Source organism: Stenella coeruleoalba (assembly GCF_951394435.1).
Source record: "Stenella coeruleoalba genome assembly, chromosome: X".
NCBI classification, from domain to species: domain Eukaryota; kingdom Metazoa; phylum Chordata; class Mammalia; order Artiodactyla; family Delphinidae; genus Stenella; species Stenella coeruleoalba.
The window spans coordinates 96,003,114-96,025,569 of NC_137152.1; the positions used below are offsets into that span (position 1 = coordinate 96,003,114).

At 41.8% G+C, this 22,456-nt stretch overlaps 1 protein-coding gene across 5 annotated transcripts in view; it reads left to right on the forward strand.

Moving 5' to 3' along the window:
- Positions 1-22,456, forward strand: part of DOCK11 (dedicator of cytokinesis 11) — a 189,445-nt gene that overhangs the window by 67,131 nt on the left and 99,858 nt on the right. For all 5 annotated transcript variants that reach the window (XM_079910668.1, XM_079910672.1, XM_079910670.1 and 2 more), the window contains exons 13-20: positions 4,268-4,390; positions 5,893-5,975; positions 9,390-9,512; positions 9,717-9,793; positions 12,403-12,587; positions 12,676-12,741; positions 15,065-15,157; positions 17,176-17,299. In XM_079910668.1, the coding sequence (XP_079766794.1) occupies positions 4,268-4,390; positions 5,893-5,975; positions 9,390-9,512; positions 9,717-9,793; positions 12,403-12,587; positions 12,676-12,741; positions 15,065-15,157; positions 17,176-17,299 (874 nt within the window). The remainder of the gene's footprint in view (positions 1-4,267; positions 4,391-5,892; positions 5,976-9,389; positions 9,513-9,716; positions 9,794-12,402; positions 12,588-12,675; positions 12,742-15,064; positions 15,158-17,175; positions 17,300-22,456) is intronic.

Consider the following 22,456-nt stretch of genomic DNA (forward strand, 5'->3'; position numbering starts at 1 on the left):
GGATGTCTCTGTTGTGTGTATGTAAACACATACACATTATGTGTACTCTTCTACAGACTGTATCATAGTCGTGCTGGTTTATACCTACTGTGTTTATTCAGCATCGTGTTTATCACCCTGTATCACTATCTGGCTCAGTCACATTCTTATTAAAGGCTAATCTGTTATTCCACTGATTGAGCTCATTAGGATATTTCTAATTTGGGGATATCATAAAGAACACTGCATTATTACATCCTTGTGCTTACGTGTTCGCTCACTTGTTGAATTATCTCCTTAGAATAAATTTCAAGCATTGGGGTTTTCAGGGTCAAAGATTATGCTCATTGATACAGATTGCCCAATGGTAGGGGACTTGACATGTGCTGTCACTCGCCTCTGGGCTGTGGACCTGTGGTCGTTTTTCCCCATGTTGCTCCTCATTCCCTTACATCCTCTTAGTTTGTTACTCAGACTGTGGTTGTCACATACTTGAACGTTCCACTGTGACGGCCTATGCTTCTAAAAGAGAGATTGAGCAAGACAGTATTACAAGTATTTGAGAACCTGCTATTGAATTATATGTTTAAAATTTTCCACACAGTGTCAAATAAGTCCTTCTAAGCCAATGATGTATTTGCTGCATTAGTTCAGTGTGCTCAGCTGTCTGTTCAATACAAGAAGTTTAAATTGTGGTTTCAGGGGTCATCCCACCTATAACCTAGGTCAGGAAGAAAATCAGCATTTTTTGCATGTCTCTTGTGTGCCAGAATTTTCCATTGGTGTCTCACGTAAACACCATTGTCTTGTGAAATAGGATAATTATTGCTGTTTTGCAGATGAGGAAACTGCTGATCAGGGAGGCTAAGTAGGCTCCCCGTCATGACATGGCTGGTAGTGGTGAAGGTGGGATTTGAGCCTAGGTCTGTTCGAAAGACCTCAGTCAACAACATTAGGCAGTATGTAATTAAGTGCTGACTTGTATCACACAGTGGGAGTGGAGGAGTTTGGAATGTGAGGAGGGGTCAAGGGTCAGGAGTTGCCTTAGAAGACTGCATAGAAGATGTGGGACGTGAGAGAGGCTTCAGAGGAGTCGGCAGCGGCCTCAAATGGCTTTATCATTTTGCACCCTTGTTCCAGATCAACTAAAGATACCAGGAAGCGGTCATTTGCTCCAATATTTGGACATTCTCTTTTGAAGAAGGCTTTTTCTTCATCTTCCTCCCATTTAGGACTAGGATGCAGTACTGTGTAGGGAGAGACTGGATGTTAGTAGATCTGAACGCTAATCTCAGCTCATCAGATTTTTTTCAGCAATTTTTTTTCCCCGTATTTCTCTAGGTACTTTATCTGTATAAAGTCATTTAATTCTTACCACACCCCCAGTAAAGTAGGTAGGTCCTATTCCTATTCCCATTTTATAGATGAGGAAACTGAGGCACAGAGCAGTCAGGTGGCTTACTCAAGGTCACAGAGCTACTGAGATGAGGAGCATTCCCCCCTCTACTGCACTGCTTCCCTGTCACCCTAGAGACGGGGAAACAGCCTGGTTCCCCAGCATTCCTGGAAAGGGCTGTCTGGCAACCCCGTCACCTCCACCAAGGCTGTTCGAGGGGTGGCATGATCTGTAGAAAGAGGCCACTCCAGGGCTTGGTGGACAGTGGGGGCTTGCGGGCCGTTCTAGGCCCTCCCCATCTGCTCCTTGGAGCAACAAGGTGACCACAGGAAAAGGAGGAAGCTGGGTCCGTTGAGTAGTTTTGCCTTCCTGCCACTGTGACCAGTTACTTCACTCTCAGCTGCCTGGCAGTTCCTTCCCAGATGCCCTGACCCAGCTCAGTCCCCCGTGTCCCCCAGACTGACCTGTGGCTTGTGGGCTCCCCGCTGGGGGGCAGCAGGTGTTGGGCGCTAGTGAAAAGGGGGCACTCTGCCGTCACATGCCCTGCCGTGCTCTGGGGGCTAAGTGCTGCGGACTGGGCTGGGGGGACCTGGCCCGTTCTTTAGAGGGAGGGGGCAGTGAAGTGGGTGAGAGTCACCCTCCGGCGGGGGCAGGCCCATCCATGCCTCCTTGGTGGGACAGGAGGGAAGGGCCAGAGGCCTTGTCCTAAAGAGCCGGACTCCCAGCCCACACAGGATTCCTGGGTGCTCTCTGGTTACCCTTCTGTGTTCCGGGGACGGGGGCGAGCTCGAAGCTGGTGGGACAAAAGGCGACGCAGCTGCAGAGAGTCTCCCCCTGGACCGGAATCCTGGTCGCGTGAACAGTGAGCATCTCTGTGCCTCGGCATCCTCATCTGTAAACTGGAGGTAACCATAGTACCTGCATCCAGGGTGACTGTGAGGCTCAGACAACGTGTGCTGTCCCTAGAAAGCACTCGGCCCTGTACCAGGCCCGCCGAGTTGGCTCAGTAAGACGTGGCTGCTATTAAGAGCAGTAGTAACAGTGATAACAGATAAACGAGTGAAAGCAGCTTCCTCTTATCAGTTGTCAAATCCTTTTAAATGATAATATTCGTTGCTCGCATCAGTGTGGGGAAATGGCTGTGTGGGGGAACAGCTGGAGTACTGGGCATGGGGAACAATAGGCGCTCAGTGAATGTTAGCCATGGCAGTAATTGGTGTTACTGTTCTCCTCAAGCTGTATCGCGTGAGATGTTGGAAGCCTAGGTCAAGAGGCTGAGAGGCTGTGTATCGTCTGGAAGCCCTGGCTGCAATCTTCACCCACTTACTGCGTGAACGTCTCTAAGCCTCAGTTTCTTAATCTGTAAAATGTGTATATCGTAGTGCTTGCGTTCAAGGGTTTTTATGAAGACTGAGGGAGATGGTGCACGAAAACTCTCTAGCACAGTCATGTGACAATCAGAAAGCATGAGATTGCACTCAGGGTGCACTGCTCAGCATACCTTCTGCGGGAGCCGCTCTAACAGTCTGCCAGCTGCATGTCACAGCCCGGGCAGCACGCTCCTGGCAGAACCAAAAATCAAGTTCTGGGATCTTGGGATGCTTTGGGTTACTCTGGCAATAACCAGGTACCTAATGTGCATTACTTCATTTAATCCACTCAAGAAGATTACGAAAGCACTCTTACTCTCATCATCCCCATTTCATAGATGGGCAATCTGAGATGTAGAGAGGATACGACTTGCCTAAACCCATAAATGGTGGGGTCAGCATTTGAACCCAGGAGATTTGACTCCCCGAACAGTTTTTAACTACTTTCTTCCATGCTTGCTGCTTGGGAATTCAAAGCTAAATCAGCCATAATCCGGGACCCTTAGAAGCTGCTGGATTTGGGGGAATTACTTAGCGTCCTACACTTGGTTTTCTCTCCTTTCCTGTCTACCTCAGAGGGTTCTTTCTGGAACAGATGAGCTACCGTGTCTGAAATGCTTTGAAAACTGGAACACACTATCTTAACACAGTTGGTAATATACCAAGCAGAAAAATAAAACTTGGTAGAGTCCCAGTGATGGATTTTTACACTTGAATTCATTTGTGTGGTGCTTCTTTAAGCAACGGACATAACCAACTAACAGGCCATTTGGAAGACATTATATTTGGAAGGAGCTGAACTGGAACAGGAGATGATATGCTTGTTCCACATGCCCTCAAAGAAAACTCATGGAACTTGGGTTGCATCTACATTAGTACCTGAGATAAAGTGTTTGGGAACAAAAGGAGTTTCGGATCCTCTGTCCTCTACCTTTACGTTGAGAGCACCAGCGCTCTTTAACTGCAACAAAGGAATGGTTTCTATAGGATGATTCAGTTTTTATGTTATACAGAGCAATAAAGTATTTTCTTCCTTCTTAGCTACCATCAGTAGTAGTTAAGTGTGAGTGAATTGCCCCGGAGTTGCAGGCAGTTACGTTTAAAAATGCATATCCGGTTCCACTTCAGAAATGCACGCTATTTTTGCACATGCCGCTTAAGCCAAACAATACACGCCGTACTGATAAGGCCTAAGGACGCACCTTGCAAATACCGCCGAACACAAGAGGCTAAGCAGCCGGGGTGACACCTGTGCTTGTGGACCAATAATACACGTGAAATTGGTGACAAAATAGAAAATCCATTTTGAAAGGAGCATTGGGAGCCTGGGAAACTGTACGAAGCTGTATGAAAGGAAATGCTATCTATTGCCAGGGCCCTGGACATGATCCTATGTTGAATATCAACATTCTGTGCTAAACACACCGCTAGGAATCACTAACCAAACAACTAACCAAACAACTAACCAAACAACTAACCAAACAACATTCAAGAAAAGTCTAACGGGAGGAATTTTTTCCAGGGAATTTTCTCAGTGACGAATCCACATCCTGAAATTTTCCTGGTCGCGAGAATTGAAAAGGTGCTCCAGGGAAACATCACGCACTGTGCAGAGCCCTACGTCAAAAATTCCGACCCGGCAAAGGTATTTATAAAGATCGTTGGTGAGCATTTCAGCCTGATGTAGAATTTGCCTTTTATTGGTATTTTAAATGGTATCATCAATGATTCCTCCCAAAAGAAAACAAAAAACAAAAAAATCCCGCAACGTTCTCGCAGCATGCAGTATTTTCTGAAAACGTTGTTTACTATGTGAGTATGCATGCTAAGGCTTGAACGTGACTTTTCCCCCTTTTCCTTTATGTCCTTTTTACACGACGATCTGATTTTTGCTTGTTTATCGAAGTAAGAGCTAAAGGCTTTTAGGCAACACCTGTTCATTGATACCGTATCCTTGGCAATAGCTACCCTTTCTTTACTCCCAGCCCTGCAATACGGGCTTAGAATGTCAGAGCTGGGAGGATGAAAATGACCCAGTCCTGCAGTTTCCAAATGCCAGTCTGTACTCAAATTTACTCCTATCTGTGATGAAATGAGAAAAGAAAGACAAGATAGTGAGCCATTCATGAAACTTCAATGTATTTTATTCGAAGGGCTGTCCTTTATTCTGAGACTTTTGCCCTTCCTACCTTTTAGACATTACACCTGTCTGTCTTTCCTGAAACGCTGGCGTATGAAATGGCGGGGATTGTTTTTTCTACCATCCAAGGGCTTTAAATGGCAGCCTTCAAAGTCGGCGAGCCATAGACTCATCCCAATTTCTGGATCATGAATTCCAAACCTTTGGAAATTATTGATCTAATTCTCTCGTCTCATTTTATAAATGAGAAAAGTGAGGCCCAGAGAGGGAAAGCATTTGTGGCACAGTTCACTAGCGGCACTCCAGCTGCTGAGTATTTGTAAGAGTCGATCTGTTATTTGTAGCATTTAGCTGTGTGTCCAAATAGTGTTTATTAAGTGGGAGATGCTGAGGAGACCTGTGACTAATGTGTGGGAAAAGAAACTCTGAACAGTATAGATAAAAGCCTCTAGCATTCTGTATCCCTAGGGGTGAGCATACAGCCAGCATTTTCACAGCCTGTTTAGACTCTATAGGCAGTTCATCTCCTTTGCCATCTCCCAGTGCCTGTGCAAACAGCAATTCCTGCCCACGCTAAACTAATTGCATTGATTCTTGGTCATTTGGCTTTTATCTTGGGAGTAAAATGGTCAGCAGTACCTAGAACAAACTTCTCCCAAGAATGATGAGTGTCTGCCTGCTCACATTGTGAAAGGAAATACACATTACAACTGCTTAAATTTTCCCAGTAGTGGTCTTTGGTGCAAAACATGCCCTACATCTATTTTGTCTGTCTTCTGATATCTCGATGAGGGCTTTGTTGATGAGAAAACACAGAACCTTTAGGAAATACTTTCATCTTGGAAAGTGGGTGACTGATGTGTGTTGTGTTTTACCTGTAGCTATTTCTATATATTGTTTTCCTAGATTTTGATGTTTTATATCAGTGAGTTGGGGCAATTATTTTTCTGGGTGAGTCCCTGGTAGTTTGAACAAATATGATCTTGTCTTCTTATTTCTGCCCTTAGACAGCCCAGAAGGTGCACAGGACAGCTAAGCAAGTGTGTAGCCGCCTTGGACAATACAGAATGCCCTTTGCTTGGGCTGCCAGGTTTGTACAAATATAATCCTGACCCATCTATTCACGCTCACATGTAAAGTTAAGGGCTGTCGTCTTCCCCAGTAGCATTTGGAAGTCTGTTTCTGACAAGCCAGTTACATCTTGGGACACTTGGGATGTGTCTCGTTCATTCGGACTGCTATAATGAATTATTATAGTCTGGATGGCTTAAACAACAGACATTTATTTCATACCCAGAGGTTAGAATTCCGAGATCAGGGTGCCAGCATGGTTGGGTTCTGGTGAGGACTGTCTTCCAGGTTTTAGATAACCAACTTCTCCTTGTATCCTCACATGGTGGAACGAGGGCGGGCTAGCTCTCTGGCCTCTTATAAGGGCACGAATCCCATTTATGAGGTCTCCATCCTCATGACCGAATCACCTCCCAAAGGCCCTACCTCCAAGTATCACCTTGGGGATTAGATTTCAACAAATGAACTTTGGCGGCATGGGGCCGGGTGGGGGGAACGATACAAACATTCAGTCTGTAACAGGATATAAGAATTCTTTCTCTTAGAATTTGCTGTGCCTCAAAGACCTTTCACTTTTTCAAATGTCTTGCTTCAGGGAAATTTTCTTTGGCTTGGGTTACTGATCTGACTGACACCACTTAATTTTATTGCATTTTAAAGCAGAGCTTATTTGCTAAAGTGATGGAATTTTTCCCCAGAAAACCAGAAATTGTAGTGAATTATGTACAGTGTGCCCACTGTTTCAGAGTTGGCTGGGTTTATGCTTTGAAAAGCCATCATAGAGTAATTCTGAAAAACATACTAAAAATGAGAAGGCAAAGAATGCTGTTAAGTGCAAGTGTGTAATTACTTAATAGATTTTCTTGCTTTCTGATGACAAATTTGGCAACCCCTTCAGGGGTAGTCTATTAGGAAGTGTATTATCCATACCACATATCTGATGGTGGGTTACATGTTTTTTCTCCAGATCTTGCAAGTCTACCTACAGTGATGACTTAAAACGTGCTTCTTGCTTATTCCCCCTTTGAAGTACAAGTTCACTGGCTTGTTTGTGGTACAGCCTGTACAGCTCACTGGAACTTCTGGGGAAAGGGCACCATGTTCTGAATAATTCAATCAGTTATGTTCAGTGGGTGCTGAGGAGTAGCATAAGGACAGGAGATTCTAAGTTAATTAAGTCTTCTGTCACTATTTATAATCATTTCATTTGGGGGAAGGTCTCAAAATGCATTGTATGTTGGTAGATGAAAAGGCACCTTGTCCTTGTTTTGCAGACTGGTAAGAATGATAGCCAAGGATAGGTCAAGGGCAAAGAGTAGTGGAGGGTGGTATATTTAGGCATTATAGAAGGTGAAATACGGCCTGTAAATATAAGCGTACTTAGTGATGCTCCAGCTGCTGCTGCTGTTATTATTTATAGGGATTAAGTGCTCAGTGTATAAGGCAGAGATCTGAGTGTTTAATGTATACTTCCTTAAGAGGTGGGTATTGGGACTTCCCTGGTGCTCCAGTGGGTAAGACTCTGCGCTCCCAATGCAGGGGTCCCGGGTTCGATCCCTGGTCAGGGAACTAGATCCCGCATGCCGCAACTAAAGATCCTGCACGCGGCAGCGAAGATCCTGCATGCCACAACTAAGACCCGGCACAGCCAAACAAACAAACAAATAAATACATACATACACACATACATACATACCCCCCTCAAAAAAAGAGGTGGGTAGTATTCTCCCCCATCTTAGAGACGAGGAAATTGAGTCACTGAAATAAAAAAAAAAAAATCCTTGCCCAAGTTCCCATGGCATGTGTGTGAGTAGGGCTCAGCGCTCATGGCATCTGAGTTCAGAGCCCACGCTGGACACCTGTGGCACACTGCCCCCCCACCCCCCTTCAGGCCATAGCAGTAGCTGCTTGATGCTGATTTGCCAGTAGAAAAATAAATTTTAAAATCTTCAAAGTTAGACGCTGTGATCCTCAGTTCTGATGTGGAATTATGCTGTTTCTTTCTGCCTGAATTATTTTGGTTGTCAGCAGTAGCAGGAACTCACTCTAAAGGCTTGGCTGGGGTATTTAAAAGATGTGTGATAAACCCCTGTTTACTGAAAATAAAGGAGGTATGCTTAGAAGTAGGAACAATAGTTAATGCCTATAACCACATTTTCAGTGGTTCTGCCGGGGGAATTGTGCTTCTGGCCGTAGCTGCTTCCAGTGTGTTGGGTGCTTGTACATTACTTCCCGATTTAGCAGTAAAAGAGCTGCTTGAAAAATGGAAGAAGGGGAGGGGGAGGGAATAATTCCAATTCATATTGGAAACTTTACATATATATTGTAGACTCTATAAATTGATCTTAAATATCTAATTCAATTTTTATCAACTTTATTGAGAGATAATTTACCTTTGATTAAAATTCACATTTTATATGTCCAACTTGATGAATTTTCACAGATATTTACAGTCATAAAACTACCACCCCAACCAAGATATAGAACATGTCTGTCACTCCAGAGAGTTTCCTCATATTCCTGTCCAGTCAGCCATCCCACCCACACCCAGGCAACCACTGACCTTAGATGACTTTTACCTATTCTAGACTATCATATAAGTGGAATCATGCAGTATGTACTCTTGCATTTGGTTTTTTTGTTTTAAGACTTTTTTTTTTTTGATGTGGACCATTTTTAAAGTCTTTATTGAATTTGTTACAGTATTGCTTCTGTTTCATGTTTTGGTTTTTTGGCCACGAGGCATGTGGGATCTTAGCTCCCCAACCAGGGATGGAACCCACACTCCCTGTATTGGAAGGAGAAGTGTTAACCACTGGACCACCAGGGAAGTCCCTTGCATTTGGTTTCTTTCTTTCTTTTTTTTTTTTTGCGCTACACGGGCCTCTCACTGTTGGGGCCTCTCCCGTTGCGGAGCACAGGCTCCGGACGACACAGGCTCAGCGGCCATGGCCCACGGACCCAGCCGCTCCGCGGCATGTGGGATCCTCCCGGACTGGGGCACGAACCCGTGTCCCCTGCATCGGCAGGCAGACTCTCAACCACTGTGCCACCAGGGAAGCCCCGGCATTTGGTTTCTTGTGCTCAATCTGTTTTTGAGTTTCATCCATAATGTTGTATCAGTTGTTCATTTTGAGTAGTATTCCATTGTAAGAATATACCACGATTTGTTTATTCACCTGTTGATGAATATCTGGGTGGTTGCCAGTTTGGGGCTATAACAAATAAATCTGCTGTGAACGGTCAAGTACCATGTGGAAATATGCCTAGGAGTGGAATTGCAGGATCAGAGGGTAGGTGTATGCTTAACTTCGGGAGAAGCTGCCGAATTATGTTCCAAGATAGTTTCACCATTTTCTACTCCCACCACCACTATTTTATCTTAATTTATCAATACTTTGGAGTTAAAAAACCCCTTCTGTTCCTGTTTTAGACCCATTTTCAAAGATATTCAAGGTTCTCTGGACCTGGATGGGAGATTTTCTCCTTTGTATAAACAAGACAGTAGCAAGCTTTCAAACGAAGACATTCTCAAGTTGCTCTCAGAATACAAGAAGTAAGTGTTTGGGAGTTACTGCAGTAGATCAGTATAATAGATGAATTATAATTCCTTCAAATTCTGAACGCGAGTCATATATGGGAAAAATCAAATGCTCCGGAGCATTTGGATTTTGGAAGCGTTTGGGAGTTTGGATAAAGTGTAACCAATGCACTTCTTAATCATATTTTTAAGTGTCAGATATTCTTATTTTACATCTAGGCCAGAGAAGACCAAATTGCAGATCATTCCTGGGCAGCTAAACATCACAGTAGAATGTGTTCCTGTGGATTTATCAAGTAAGAACTTACATATTGCAAATAAGCCTACAGAGCTGTTATGCTTGGATCTCAGGTTTTTATCTTCTCAGTGTTTTTCTTGAGGTTTACATGGTGTATTAGTTTCCTAGGGCTGCTGGAAGAAAGTATTACAAACTGGGTGGCTTAAAACGCAAATTTATTCTGTGGTTCTAGAGGCTAGAGGTCAAAATCAAGATGTCAGCAGGGCCGTGCTCCCTCTCAATGCTCTAAGGAAGAAGCATTCCTCGCCTCTTCTAGCTTCTAGTGGCTGCTGACTCTCCTTGGCATCCTTTGCTTGTAGTTGCATCACTCCAATCTCTGCCTCTGTCCTCACATGGCCTTCTATTAAGAACACCAGTCATTGGATTTAGGGCCCACCTTAATCCATTATGATCTCATCCTCCTAGCTAATTACATTTGCCAAGACCCTATTTCCAAATAAGGTCACATTCTGAGCTCCTAGTGGACATGAATTTTGGTGGGACACTGTTCAACCCAGGACACATGGTGTAAATAGTTACAGATTAGGAAGTGAATTGAGTTGATTTTATCAGGTGCTGTTTCATGTATTATATATGATGTTGTGAGTGTGCTCCAGTGAGTTTCTGCTCCTTTTGCCTTGGATAAGTTTCATCAACGAAGGGATCCAAAAGGAGGAGAATCTCTTTTCTTGTCTAAAGAATCTATGATCTCAGGAGACACAAAAGACAATTTGCAGGAAATAAAATGACTTGTGAATCTTTTTAAAATGTCCAGTCTCAGTAATTATGCCACTAACACAAAGGTAAACATTTAAGCATTGGGATGCTTTTGTTCATCTATGAGATTTACAAAAATGAAGTGGAACTGTCGAATGCTGGCCAGGTTTTGGCCAGGCACCGTCCCCCATCACGAGTAGGAATACAATTTGGCAGTAGATATCCATGAATGTCCGTAACTAAGGCATTCCATTTCTGAGATTCTGTCTAGCCATTTATTCACCGAATAAGCATTTATTGAGTAAACTTTATTGAATACTTACCAGATGCTTTGAAAGTATGGAGATTACAGTCTAGAATGAATGACAGACATTAAACAAGAAAACGAATAAATGAATAATTTCAGTCTGTGGTTGGGCAGGCTGCTTTAAAAAGGGTGGCCAGTGAAGGCTCACCATGTGACCCCCCCAGCGTGTGGTGACTGTGACTGTACATTCTGCTCTGAGGGTGTCCCATATGTAAAGACCTTGAGGTGGGAGCTAGCTTGGTTTGTATGGACAGAAACGGAGCCAATGTGGCTCTAGTGTAGTGTGTGACGGGCACGAGGGAGAGTAGGAGAAGTAGGAAAAATCACGTCATGTAGAGAATTGTAAAGACCATGGTAACTCCTTAAAAGACTGAATTTCATTCCAAGTACCATGAGAAGTCACGAAAAGATTGAAGTAGGAGAGTGGCAATTGACATTTTAAGACATCGAAGAGTACAATGGCTTATTTTTTTCCTAAAGAAATAATTTGAAGTGTAGACAGGAGTTTATGCATAAAGGTGTTCTTTGCAGTGTTGTTTATGTGGGGTGGGGGGATTTGGAAACAACCAGAGCCCAACGCTGTCAATGTGGTTAAGGCAGTTCTGGTATCCAGATACCATGAAACTTTATGCAGCTATGAAAAATGATCTTTACAAAGAATTCATGAAATAAGACATCAGATAAAACGCCAAAAAAAAAAAAACAGGATAAAGTTCTATATACAGTGGGATTTTTGTGTTGTTATATAAAACATGCATAGGAAGAAGACTAGAAGAAAATAATGCCAAAATATTAGTAGTAGTTATCTCTGGGTAGTGAAATGATCACTTGTTTCTTTGTACCTTTACTCTATACCTCCAGGTATTCTGTTGTAAGTATCGCTATAATAGAAAGCCATACCCAACAAAAAATATTGTGTCCGCAGGTCTGACTCTCCGGGGTCTTCCTCCTCCATCAGTATTGCTCTGCAGCAAGGACCAGCAGTCTTAGAGCCCCTTAAGTGTATGAATAACCTTTACTACAAGGGGCTACCTCAATAACATGTGCTGCTGCTACACCTCTCTGAGGCTTTGTGTTTTCCACTTTCGGGAGGATTGAATTTATTATTGGTAACACATCATAAGATTTGTAGTTTCAAAAGGCTGCCATTATTTCTTAAGTGAAAATCTGCACCTGCACCAAGTTAACTTTTTAAGAGTGACTAGCCATGAGCTAATTGGCATAAATTTACTGTTACTTCCCTGATACCAATAGAAATTTGCAGTGAAAGCTAAATTGCAGTCACAGGAGGAAAAATGTAATGGATTTCTTTGCAGAGTTTAAATTTGTCAAAATTATGATGTGTTATATTTGGCAAATCGCTCTACGTTGAGAATGAAATAGCAATCCACGTCTGGTTTGAAGGGTTTCACTAAAACCAGCATCAGGCTACTTACTCCTACTTGTTCTTCCGGGTCCTTAAAGTGCTTGTATAACTTTTTGTCAATCACTAAGAATTCTATTTGTTAAACTGCTCTTTGAGAACACAAATCATGTATATTTTTATAAATGCAGGAATGTGTTAATGATTGTTACATCTTTGCCTGTTCTTTTTTCTGCTACAGACTGTATTACGTCTTCATATGTGCCCCTGAAGCCTTTTGAAAAGAATTGTCAAAATATTACTGTGGAAGTTGAAGAGTTTGTTCCAGAAATGACAAAATATTGTTATCCATTTACCGTTTACAAAAACCATCTTTATGTATATCCCTTGCAGTTAAAATACGATAGCCAGAAAACATTTGCCAAGGTACACGGTGTAAACTATACATTTTGGGGTGTAAAATGTTATTTATAATTTTGTTTTGTCACTCATTTTGAATGATGAATCATTTTAGGCAAGGAACATCGCGGTCTGTGTGGAATTCCGGGATTCGGATGAAAGTGATGCTAGCGCTGTAAAGGTTTGTTTGTGATATTGTTAAGCATGCATTTTTAGTAGAGATAGAGATTTTGGTTCTCGGTAGTTCTGTATGCTAAGTTCAATGTGTTTAAATGTCGAAGAAAACGTACTAATGCGACAAATGTTATATCGTCTTCTCTACTCTTACACGTTAACTATAAGAATGCGTTAAATACTAAGAAATAACAAACTGAGTTAGGCGCATATATAACTTTAAAAATGGGTAAGCTTCATATGCCAGATTTTTGCCTTTGCCCCATTTTGATTTTGCATTGCTCCAATGCCCAGTCACAAGGTCGTTTTCTCGTGACCTGACAGCTTATAACGGTACCATCAGGGGAGTTTAAACTCCTTTCTCCTTGAAACCTGAACGGGCTTCGAGCTGACAGAAGCACAGCATAACTGCTTTGATCTGAGATATGACTTCTAGTCTGTGGCTGGCCAAATGGTACCTCCAAACTTGAATTAGTGATCCACGAAAAGCATCTCAGCATTCTCTGCTACCGCAAGCCTTAAATACCTGTCACTTCACAGTGCCCTTACATTTTCACTCTTTATAGCCGCTTTTTACTTTTGGCCCTTTAGCCCATAGCCCATTAATCAGAGGCCTGAGAGAGAAGTCAGACCGTCTAGCCATCACAGAGTGTTTATCTGGCTTCCCAACTTCTCTAGCTTGAGCCTAAATCAGACAGATGGATGGCAAATCTTCCACTTAAACCACCTTGGGAAAGAGGCTGGAATAGCCCCAGTTAAGTCATTGAATGGTTAATAGCTCTGACCCTTGAAAAGAGTTTTTTCACAGAGAAAGCTAGGTTAAATTAAGAATTAGCTGGCTCAAATGAGGTGTATGTTCTCTGATTCTTCCTTCAGTGGAGATGAGAATAACATTTTCTTCGCCCCCATGCGGTATCCTTTTTTTTTTTTTTAACATCTTTATTGGAGTATAATTGCTTTACAATGGTGTGTTAGTTTCTGCTTTATAACAGAGTGAATCAGCTATACTTATACATATATCCCCAGATCTCTTCCCTCTTGCGTCTCCCTCCCTCCCACCCTCCCTATCCCACCCCTCTAGGTGGTCACAAAGCACCGAGCTGATCTCCCTGTGCTATGCGGCTGCTTCCCACTAGCTATCTATTTTACGTTTGGTAGTGTATATATGTCCATGCCACTCTCTCACTTTGTCCCAGCTGACCCTTGCCCCTCCCCGTGTCCTCAAGTCCATTCTCCAGTAGGTCTGTGTCTTTATTCCCGTCTTACCCCTAGGTTCTTCATGACTTTTTTTTTCTTAGATTCCATATATATGTGTTAGCATACGGTATTTGTCTTTCTCTTTCTGACTTACTTCACTCTGTATGACAGACTCTAGGTCCATCCACCTCACTACAAATAACTCAATTTCGTTTCTTTTTATGGCTGAGTAATATTCCATCGTATATATGTGCCACATCTTCTTTAGCCATTCATCCGATATCCTTTTTGTATACTTAAAGATTCTTAGGTTACCTCTCCGCAGTGCCTGCAAATTGCCTCCATGACCATATTTAAGGAGAGCTGGCGTTGCACTCACGTGGAGTGTCACTTTCATTTCTTAGCTGGCCCGGAGGCTAGCTCCGAAGTACCCGAGTGAGGCAGTTAGGACCTTGGCACAGTGACTCCATATTTTCATCCTTGAACTTATTAGGCCTATGGAACTGAAAAGCTCATACTAGAAATGAAATCGGATCTTTCCATGGAACCACAGAAAGCCTTCCATTAATTTTATTGGTGTAACAGCAAGCTGGTGACTCTTAAACTGTGGCTCATAAAGTGAGAGAACAGTAAGCTAGTCTGTAGCTTAATGGACATTCAGTTTCTAATTCCTCGAGGCTAGGAATGGATCTGCTGTTGGTTCTATTTTGTTAACTCCTCGCCTTACCCCACTGCACAGTGAGCATTCAGCAAATGTTGCTGACCGACTGAGGGGGAGCTTCTCATACTAAGAAGTGCAAATAGCACGAGAGAAGTAAGCTTTCCAGGCCTGGTTGGAGAGTGTTTCCCTTCCAAATGATGAGAAGTGTTCAGCCTCTTACTGTCAGCTAGGTTGGAATTATATTTCTCAGATGGCCGGAAATTCAGAAGCATTCATGCAGCCAAGTAAGGCGATGTCTGGGGTGGTGTCTGGAGTGACTGTAAATGATTTGGAATTTACAGGTTCATGGTGAGAGCTGGGTGGGCTTGGCCGTGACCCTGGGCTCACAGATGCCTCTAACTCTTTGTGGTTCCCTAGCATCGTGTTTAAAGAGTGACATTGAGGGTGGTGACTCTGTTTCCTTCTTTTGCAGTGTATTTATGGAAAACCTGCGGGGCCTGTTTTTACCACAAACGCTTACGCTGTTGTCTCGCATCACAACCAAAATCCAGAGTTCTATGATGAGGTAAAGCGCGTTATTTGGACGTTTACAAAACCCAGTGGTGGCTCTTCTTTTTCTCTTTGAATCATTTCCAATATTGTGTCTGCACTTTCACTCGCTGAATGTTTTGTCCCATGAAAATAGAAAATGTCACATCAGAACGAGGGGCCACTGCCTGCTTGGTGCCCTTTGGTGACAGTGGAAGATTGGCCCACAAATTGAAGGGGCTTTGGCGTGAGATAATGTAGGAAACAGACACCACACTGGAACGGGGACTCTAGCCCTTACTTTGACAACAGCTGGCTCCGTGACCTTGAGCAAGTCACTTCCTCTTTCTGAGTCTCCATTTCCAAAGCTTTAAAATAAGAAATTTAGAAGGGATTTTCTGAAGGCCCTTTTAGCTCTTTCTTCCTGTGGTCCTGCGTGGGAGGGTGCAGCCTCTCTGTAAGTGAAATGCTCCGAGAGACACAGCGGCATGGCTGGGTCCCCAGAGTCCCATTGGCTGCACTGAATGCCTCAGTGCAATGTAGACAGAGGGGGCTGGCGCGGTCTCCCGGCCTCCGAGCGCCCTTGCTCAGTCTGCCTTTCTGACCCTGTCCCTATCTCTTTCCTTCTTCCCGCTTCTCTAGCTCTATGTCTCTGTGTCCTTTCCAGTGTCTCTCTTAGTGTCTCTGTCGCAGCCTCTTCTCGTCTATGTGTAGTCGGCTTATCCAAATCCGCAGACTGCTTTTGAGGGCTACGTGTCTCCATGGAACCCGGATGCGTATCCCAGGCCAGAAGCTCTGCTGTTTCTGCTTCTCAGGTTCCACGTCTCCATCCCTGGCTTGGTCTGAAACCATCCCCCCTGCTGTCCTGATTTCCCCAGGCCCAGCTGCTGTTGTATGGAGGCCTTAAACCCCAGCCCGAGGCTCACTCATTCCTTCTCAGTCCAGTGCCCCTACTTTCTCCGGGGATGGAGAGGAGGGTAGTGGGACTTTGCATTTTCGCCACCCAGGGAGGGAGTATGTCCATATTGATGTGCAGCAGAGCATTAGATACCCAGATGGTCTGGATGCTGTGAATAGGCGTATTCTGTGGTGAAATATACCTACAACAGAAATTAGTTATAACACCAAAACCATGCCTTGTGTGAATGATAATTAGGCCAGATGTCCCATCACCAAGCTGTTTAATACATCCCTCTCTATAACCAGTGTCAGTCACTAGAGAAAACTTGTTCATGTAGTAAGTAGTCCACATTATCTTTAGGAAATGGACTCTTCAAGCATTCACTATATATTAACCAGGAAAGTGAGTGTGAGCGTGTGTGTGCGTTTGCGTGTGTTCCTGTGCAAGTCCACGTATGTGTGTTAAATCAATTAAATCTGTAATCTCTCTCCCATACACTTCCCAGGAGGCATTACAAACAGGCAGTTGGGTTCTGACTGGAAAAGTACTTGCAATGCTTCTTTTAAAGTATTAATTTTTAGTATTAAATTCATGTGTCAGGACGATACTTTTTATTTATTCAAGAGTAAGGTTGTGTTCTTCTTCTAAAGAAATTTATATAAACTGTAATTTGTGGATCCCATAATACCACAGTGACTTTTTGCATGTTTATTTGTAAAGGCTTAATTTTTTCTTCATGCAGAGGAGGGCAGTGATTTCGAAAAAAGCAGCCTTTCAAATTCAATGCACGTTGTAGATGGATTGCATTCACTGACTTACATTGAGTTACAGAGTATCCCTGGGCTGTAAGGATGTGGTTTTGATCCAGTGTTTCAGAAAACCTGCTGCAAAGTTGAATCCAGGAGAATCCACTGGACTCTCCAGCAAAAGTAATAAATCAGCCCTCACAACCCAAGAGAATATTGTTGTCAAACTGCGAAACTGACCAGAAAAGCATTTGGAATATATTTAAATCATATCTATTATTTGACCACTTGGCTTGTGATTTAGAAAAGTATGTCACTGGAAAAGTATGATGAAACAGAGCTAAAGGTCTGACAGTCCAGCTTGACAATGAAAACAAAACGCTATGTGTAATTTTGCTTTCATTTCAGATTAAAATTGAGCTTCCCATTCACCTGCATCAAAAACATCATTTGCTTTTCACTTTTTATCATGTAAGCTGTGAAATTAACACAAAGGGAACAACCAAAAAGCAGGATACAGTTGAAACTCCAGGTACGTGTGCTCTTTAAATGTCTCTCTCTAGAGCTATTTGAAATGGAGTTGTCTTGGCTATATATAACCTCTTTTCATCGAGGTACAGACCACTTCCCCTCACCAAAAAGTACATTTCTGAGTTAAAAGTTCATTGGTGAAAGATGAATTATATGTTCGTTTTATCATTATTTCTACCCAACGTCATGTCCAAATGCTTGCCAGTGTACTTAGGCTACCATAGGCAACGTAAAGTAATATTGCCCCTCTCAGAGAGAAACCCATATTATGATGCAGTGTTTTTGTCATTTCTTTCACGTAGAATAGCCCAGCAACCAGAATTTTCCAGTTCTGCTCACTGAGAAGAGGGACATGAGCCCAGAGCCACGGGCGTTTTTGAACCTGAGGGAGATTGGGGTTCTAGTGAGAGGAGGACAGGTTTAACGAACTTGAATAAGCTTTGGTAGTAAAGCTCCAGTCATGGTCTCATTCAGCAAGGCTTTAGATAAGCCAATGGGAAGCATCCTTAGGAGAACATAGAAGGCCCTAAGAACATGGCCTGTGCCACTCCCACTATATCAGTATCAGCACGCCCTGGGATTCAGATCCAGGCTAGCCTGGACCAATCTTTATTTTATTTATTTAATTAATTATTTTTATTTTTTATTTTTTTAACATCTTTATTGCAGTATAATTGCTTTACAATGGTGTGTTAGTTTCTGCTTTATAACAAAGTGACTCAGTTATACATATACATACATCCCCATATCTCTTCCCTCTTTTTATGGCTGAGTAATATTCCATTGTATATATGTGCCGCATCTTCTTTACCCATTCATCTGTTGATGGACACTTAGGTTGCTTCCATTTTCTGGCTATTGTAAATAGAGCTGCAATGAACATCGTGGTACATGACTCTTTTTGAATTATGGTTTTCTCAGGGTATATGTAATCCCAGTAGTGGGACTGCTGGGTCATATGGTAGTTCTATTTTTAGTTTTTTGAGGAACCTCCATACTGTTCTCCCTAGTGGCTGTATCAATTTACATTCCCACCAACAGTGCAAGAGGGATCCCTTTTCTCCACACCCTCTCCAGCATTTATTGTTTGCAGGTGTTTTGATGATAGCCATTCTGGCCGGGGTGAGATGATATCTCATTGTAGTTTTGATTTGCATTTCTCTAATGATTAATGATGTTGAGCATTCTTTCATGTGTTTGTTGGCAATCTGTATATCTTCTTTGGAGAAATGTCTATTTAGGTCTTCTGCCCATTTTTGGATTGGGTTGTTTGCTTTTTTGATATTGAGCTGCATGAGCTGCTTGTAAATTTTGGAGATTAATCCTTTGTCAGTTGCTTCATTTGCAAATAATTTCTCCCATTCTGAGGGTTGTCTTTTGGCCGTGTTTATGGTTTCCTTTGCTGTGCAAAAGCTTTTAAGTTTCATTAGGTCCCATTGGTTTATTTTTGTTTTTACTTCCATTTCTCTAGGAGGTGGGTCAAAAAGGATCTTGCTGTGATTTAGGTCATAGAGTGTTCTGCCTATGGTTTCCTCTTAAGAATTTGATAGTTTCTGGCCTTACATTTAGGTCTTTAATCCATTTTGAGTTTATTTTAGTGTATGGTGTTAGGGAGTGTTCTAATTTCATTCTTTTACATGTACCTGTCCAGTTTTCCCAGCACCACTTATTGAAGAGGCTGTCTTTTCTCCACAGTACATTCCTGCCTCCTTTATCAAAGATAAGGTGACCATATGTGCGTGGGTTTATCTCTGGGCTTTCTATCCTGTTCCATTGATCTATATTTCTGTTTTTGTGGCAGTACCATACTGTCTTGACTACTGTAGCTTTGTAGTATAGTCTCAAGTCAGGGAGCCTGATTCCTCCAGCTCCGTTTTTCGTTCTCAAGATTGCTTTGGCTATTCGGGGTCTTTTGTGTTTCCATACAAATTGTGAAATTTTTGGTTCTAGTTCTGTGAAAAATGCCAGTGGTAGTTTGATAGGGATTGCACTGAGTCTATAGATTGCTTTGGGTAGTAGAGTCATTTTCACAGTGTTGATTCTTCCAATCCAGGAACATGGTATATCTCTCCATCTGTTTGTATCATTTTTAATTTCTTTCATCAGTGTCTTACAGTTTTCTGCATACAGGTCTTTTGTCTCCATAGGTAGGTTTATTCCTAGATACTTTATTCTTTTTGTTGCAGTGGTAGATGGGAGTGTTTTCTTAATTTCTCTTTCAGATTTTTCATCATTAGTGTATAGGAATGCCAGAGAGTTCTGTGCATTAATTTTGTATCCTGCTACTTTACCAAATTCATTGATTAGCTCTAGTAGTTTTCTGGTGGCATGTTTAGGATTCTCTGTGTATAGTACCATGTCATCTGCAAACAGTGACAGCTTTACTTCTTCTTTTCCGATTTGGATTCCTTTTATTTCTTTTTCTTCTCTGATTGCTGTGGCTAAAACTTCCAGAACTATGTTGAATAATAGTGGTGAGAGTGGACAACCTTGTCTTGTTCCTGATTTTATAGGCAATGATTTCAGTTTTTCACCATTGAGAACAATGTTGGCTGTGGGTTTGTGATATATGGCCTTTATTATGTCGAGGTAGGTTCCCTCTCTGCCTGCTTTCTGGAGGGTTTTTATCATAAATGGGTGTTGAATTTTGTCGAAAGCTTTTTCTGCATCTACTGAGATGATCATATGGTTTTTCTTCTTCAGTTTGTTAATATGGTGTATCACATTGATTGATTTGCGTATATTGAAGAATCCTTCCATCCCTGGGATAAACCCCACTTGATCATGGTGTATGATCCTTTTAATGTGCTGTTGGATTCTGTTTGCTAGTATTTTGTTGAGGATTTTTGCATCTTTGTTCATCAGTGATATTGGCCTGTGGTTTTCTTTGTTTGTGACATCTTTGTCTGGTTTTGGTATCAGGGTGATGGTGGCCTCGTAGAATGAGTTTCGGAGTGTTCCTCCCTCTGCTCTATTTTGGAAGAGTTTGAGAAGGATGGGTGTTAGCTCTTCTCTAAATGTTTGATAGATGTCGCCTGTGAAGCCATCTGATCCTGGGCTTTCGTTTGCTGGAAGATTTTTAATCACAGTTTCAGTTTTAGTGCTTGTGATTGGTCTGTTCATATTTTCTGTTTCTTCCTGGTTCAGTCTTGGAAGGTTGTGCATTTCTAAGAATTCGTCCATTTCTTCCAGGTTGTCCATTTTATTGGCATATAGTTGCTTCAGTAATCTCTCATGATCCTGTGTATTTCTGCAGTGTCAGTTGTTACTTCTCCATTTTCATTTCTAATTCTATTGATTTGAGTCTTCTCCCTTTTTTTCCTGATGAGTCTGGCTGGTGGTTTATCAATTTTGTTTATCTTCTCAAAGAACCAGCTTTTATTTTTATTGATCTTTGCTATCGTTTCCTTCATTTCTTTTTCATTTATTTCTGATCTGATCTTTATGATTTCTTTCCTTCTGCTAACTTTGGGATTCTTTTGTTCTTCTTTCTCTAATTGCTTTAGGTGTAAGGTTAGGTTGTTTATATGAGATGTTTCTTGTTTCTTGATGTAGGATTCTATTGCTCTAAACTTCCCTCTTAGAACTGCTTTTGCTGCATCCCATAGGTTTTGGGTTGTCGTGTTTTCATTGTCATTTGTTTCTAGGTATTTTTTGATTTCCTCTTTGATTTCTTCAGTGATCTCTTGGTAATTAAGTAGTGTATGGTTTAGCCTCCATGTGTTTGTATTTTTTACAGATTTTTTCCTGATATCTAGTCTCATAGCGTTGTGGTCGGAAAAGATGCTTGATACGATTTCAGTTTTCTTAAATTTACCAAGGCTTGATTTGTGACCCAAGATATGATCTATCCTGGAGAATGTTCCGTGAGCACTTGAGAAGAAAGTGTATTCTGTTGTTTTTGGATGGAATGTCCTATAAATACCAGTTAAGTCCATCTTGTTTAATGTATCATTTAAAGCTTGTGTTTCCTTATTTATTTTCATTTTGGATGACCTGTCCATTGGTGAAAGTGGGGTGTTAAAGTCCCCTACTATGGTTGTGTTACTGTCGATTTCCCCTTTTATGGCTGTTAGTATTTGCCTCGTGTATCGAGGTGCTCCTATGTTGAGTGCATAAATATCTACAATTGTTATATCTTCTTTTTGGATCGATCCCTTGATCATTATGTAGTGTCCTTCTTTGCCTTTTTAATATTCTTTGTTTTAAAGTCTATTTTATGTGATATGAGAATCTCCAGCTTTCTTTTGATTTCCATTTGCATGGAATATCTTTTTCCATCCCCTCACTTTCAGTCTGTATGTGTCCCTGGGTCTGAAGTGGGTCTCTTGTAGACAGCATATATATGGGTCTTGTTTTTGTATCCATTCAGCCAGTCTGTGTCTTTTGGTGGGAGCATTTAGTCCATTTACATTTAAGGTAATTATCGATATGTATGTTCCTATTACCATTTTCTTAATTGTTTTGGGTTTGTTATTGTAGGTCTTTTCCTTCTCTTGTGTTTCCTGCCTAGAGAAGTTTCTTCTCATTTGTTGTAGAGCTGGTTGGTGGTGCTGAATTCTCTTAGCTTTTGTTTGTCTGTAAAGGTTTTAATTTCTCTGTCAAATCTGAATGAGATCCTTGCTGGGTAGAGTAATCTTGGTTGTAGGTTTTTCTCCTTCATCACTTTAAATATGTCCTGCCACTCCCTTCTGGCTTGTAGAGTTTCTGTTGAAAGATCAGCTGTTAACCTTATGGGGATTCCCTTGTGTGTTATTTGTTGTTTTTCCCTTGCTGCTTTTAATATTTTTCTGTGTATTTAATTTTTGATAGTTTGATTAATATGTGTCTTGGTGTGTTTCTCCTTGGATTTATCCTGTATGGGACTCTCTGTGCTTCCTGGACTTGAGTAACTATTTGCTTTCCCATATTAGGGAAGTTTTCAACTGTAATCTCTTCAAATATTTTCTCCGTCCCTTTCATTTTCTGTTCTTCTTCTGGGACCCCTATAATTCGAATGTTGGTGCGTTTAATGTTGTCCCAATGGTTTCTGAGACTGTCCTCAATTCTTTTCATTTTTTTTCTTTATTCTGCTCTGCAGTAATTATTTCCACTATTTTATCTTCCAGGTCACTTCTCCATTCTTCTGCCTCAGTTATTCTGTTATTGATCCCTTCCA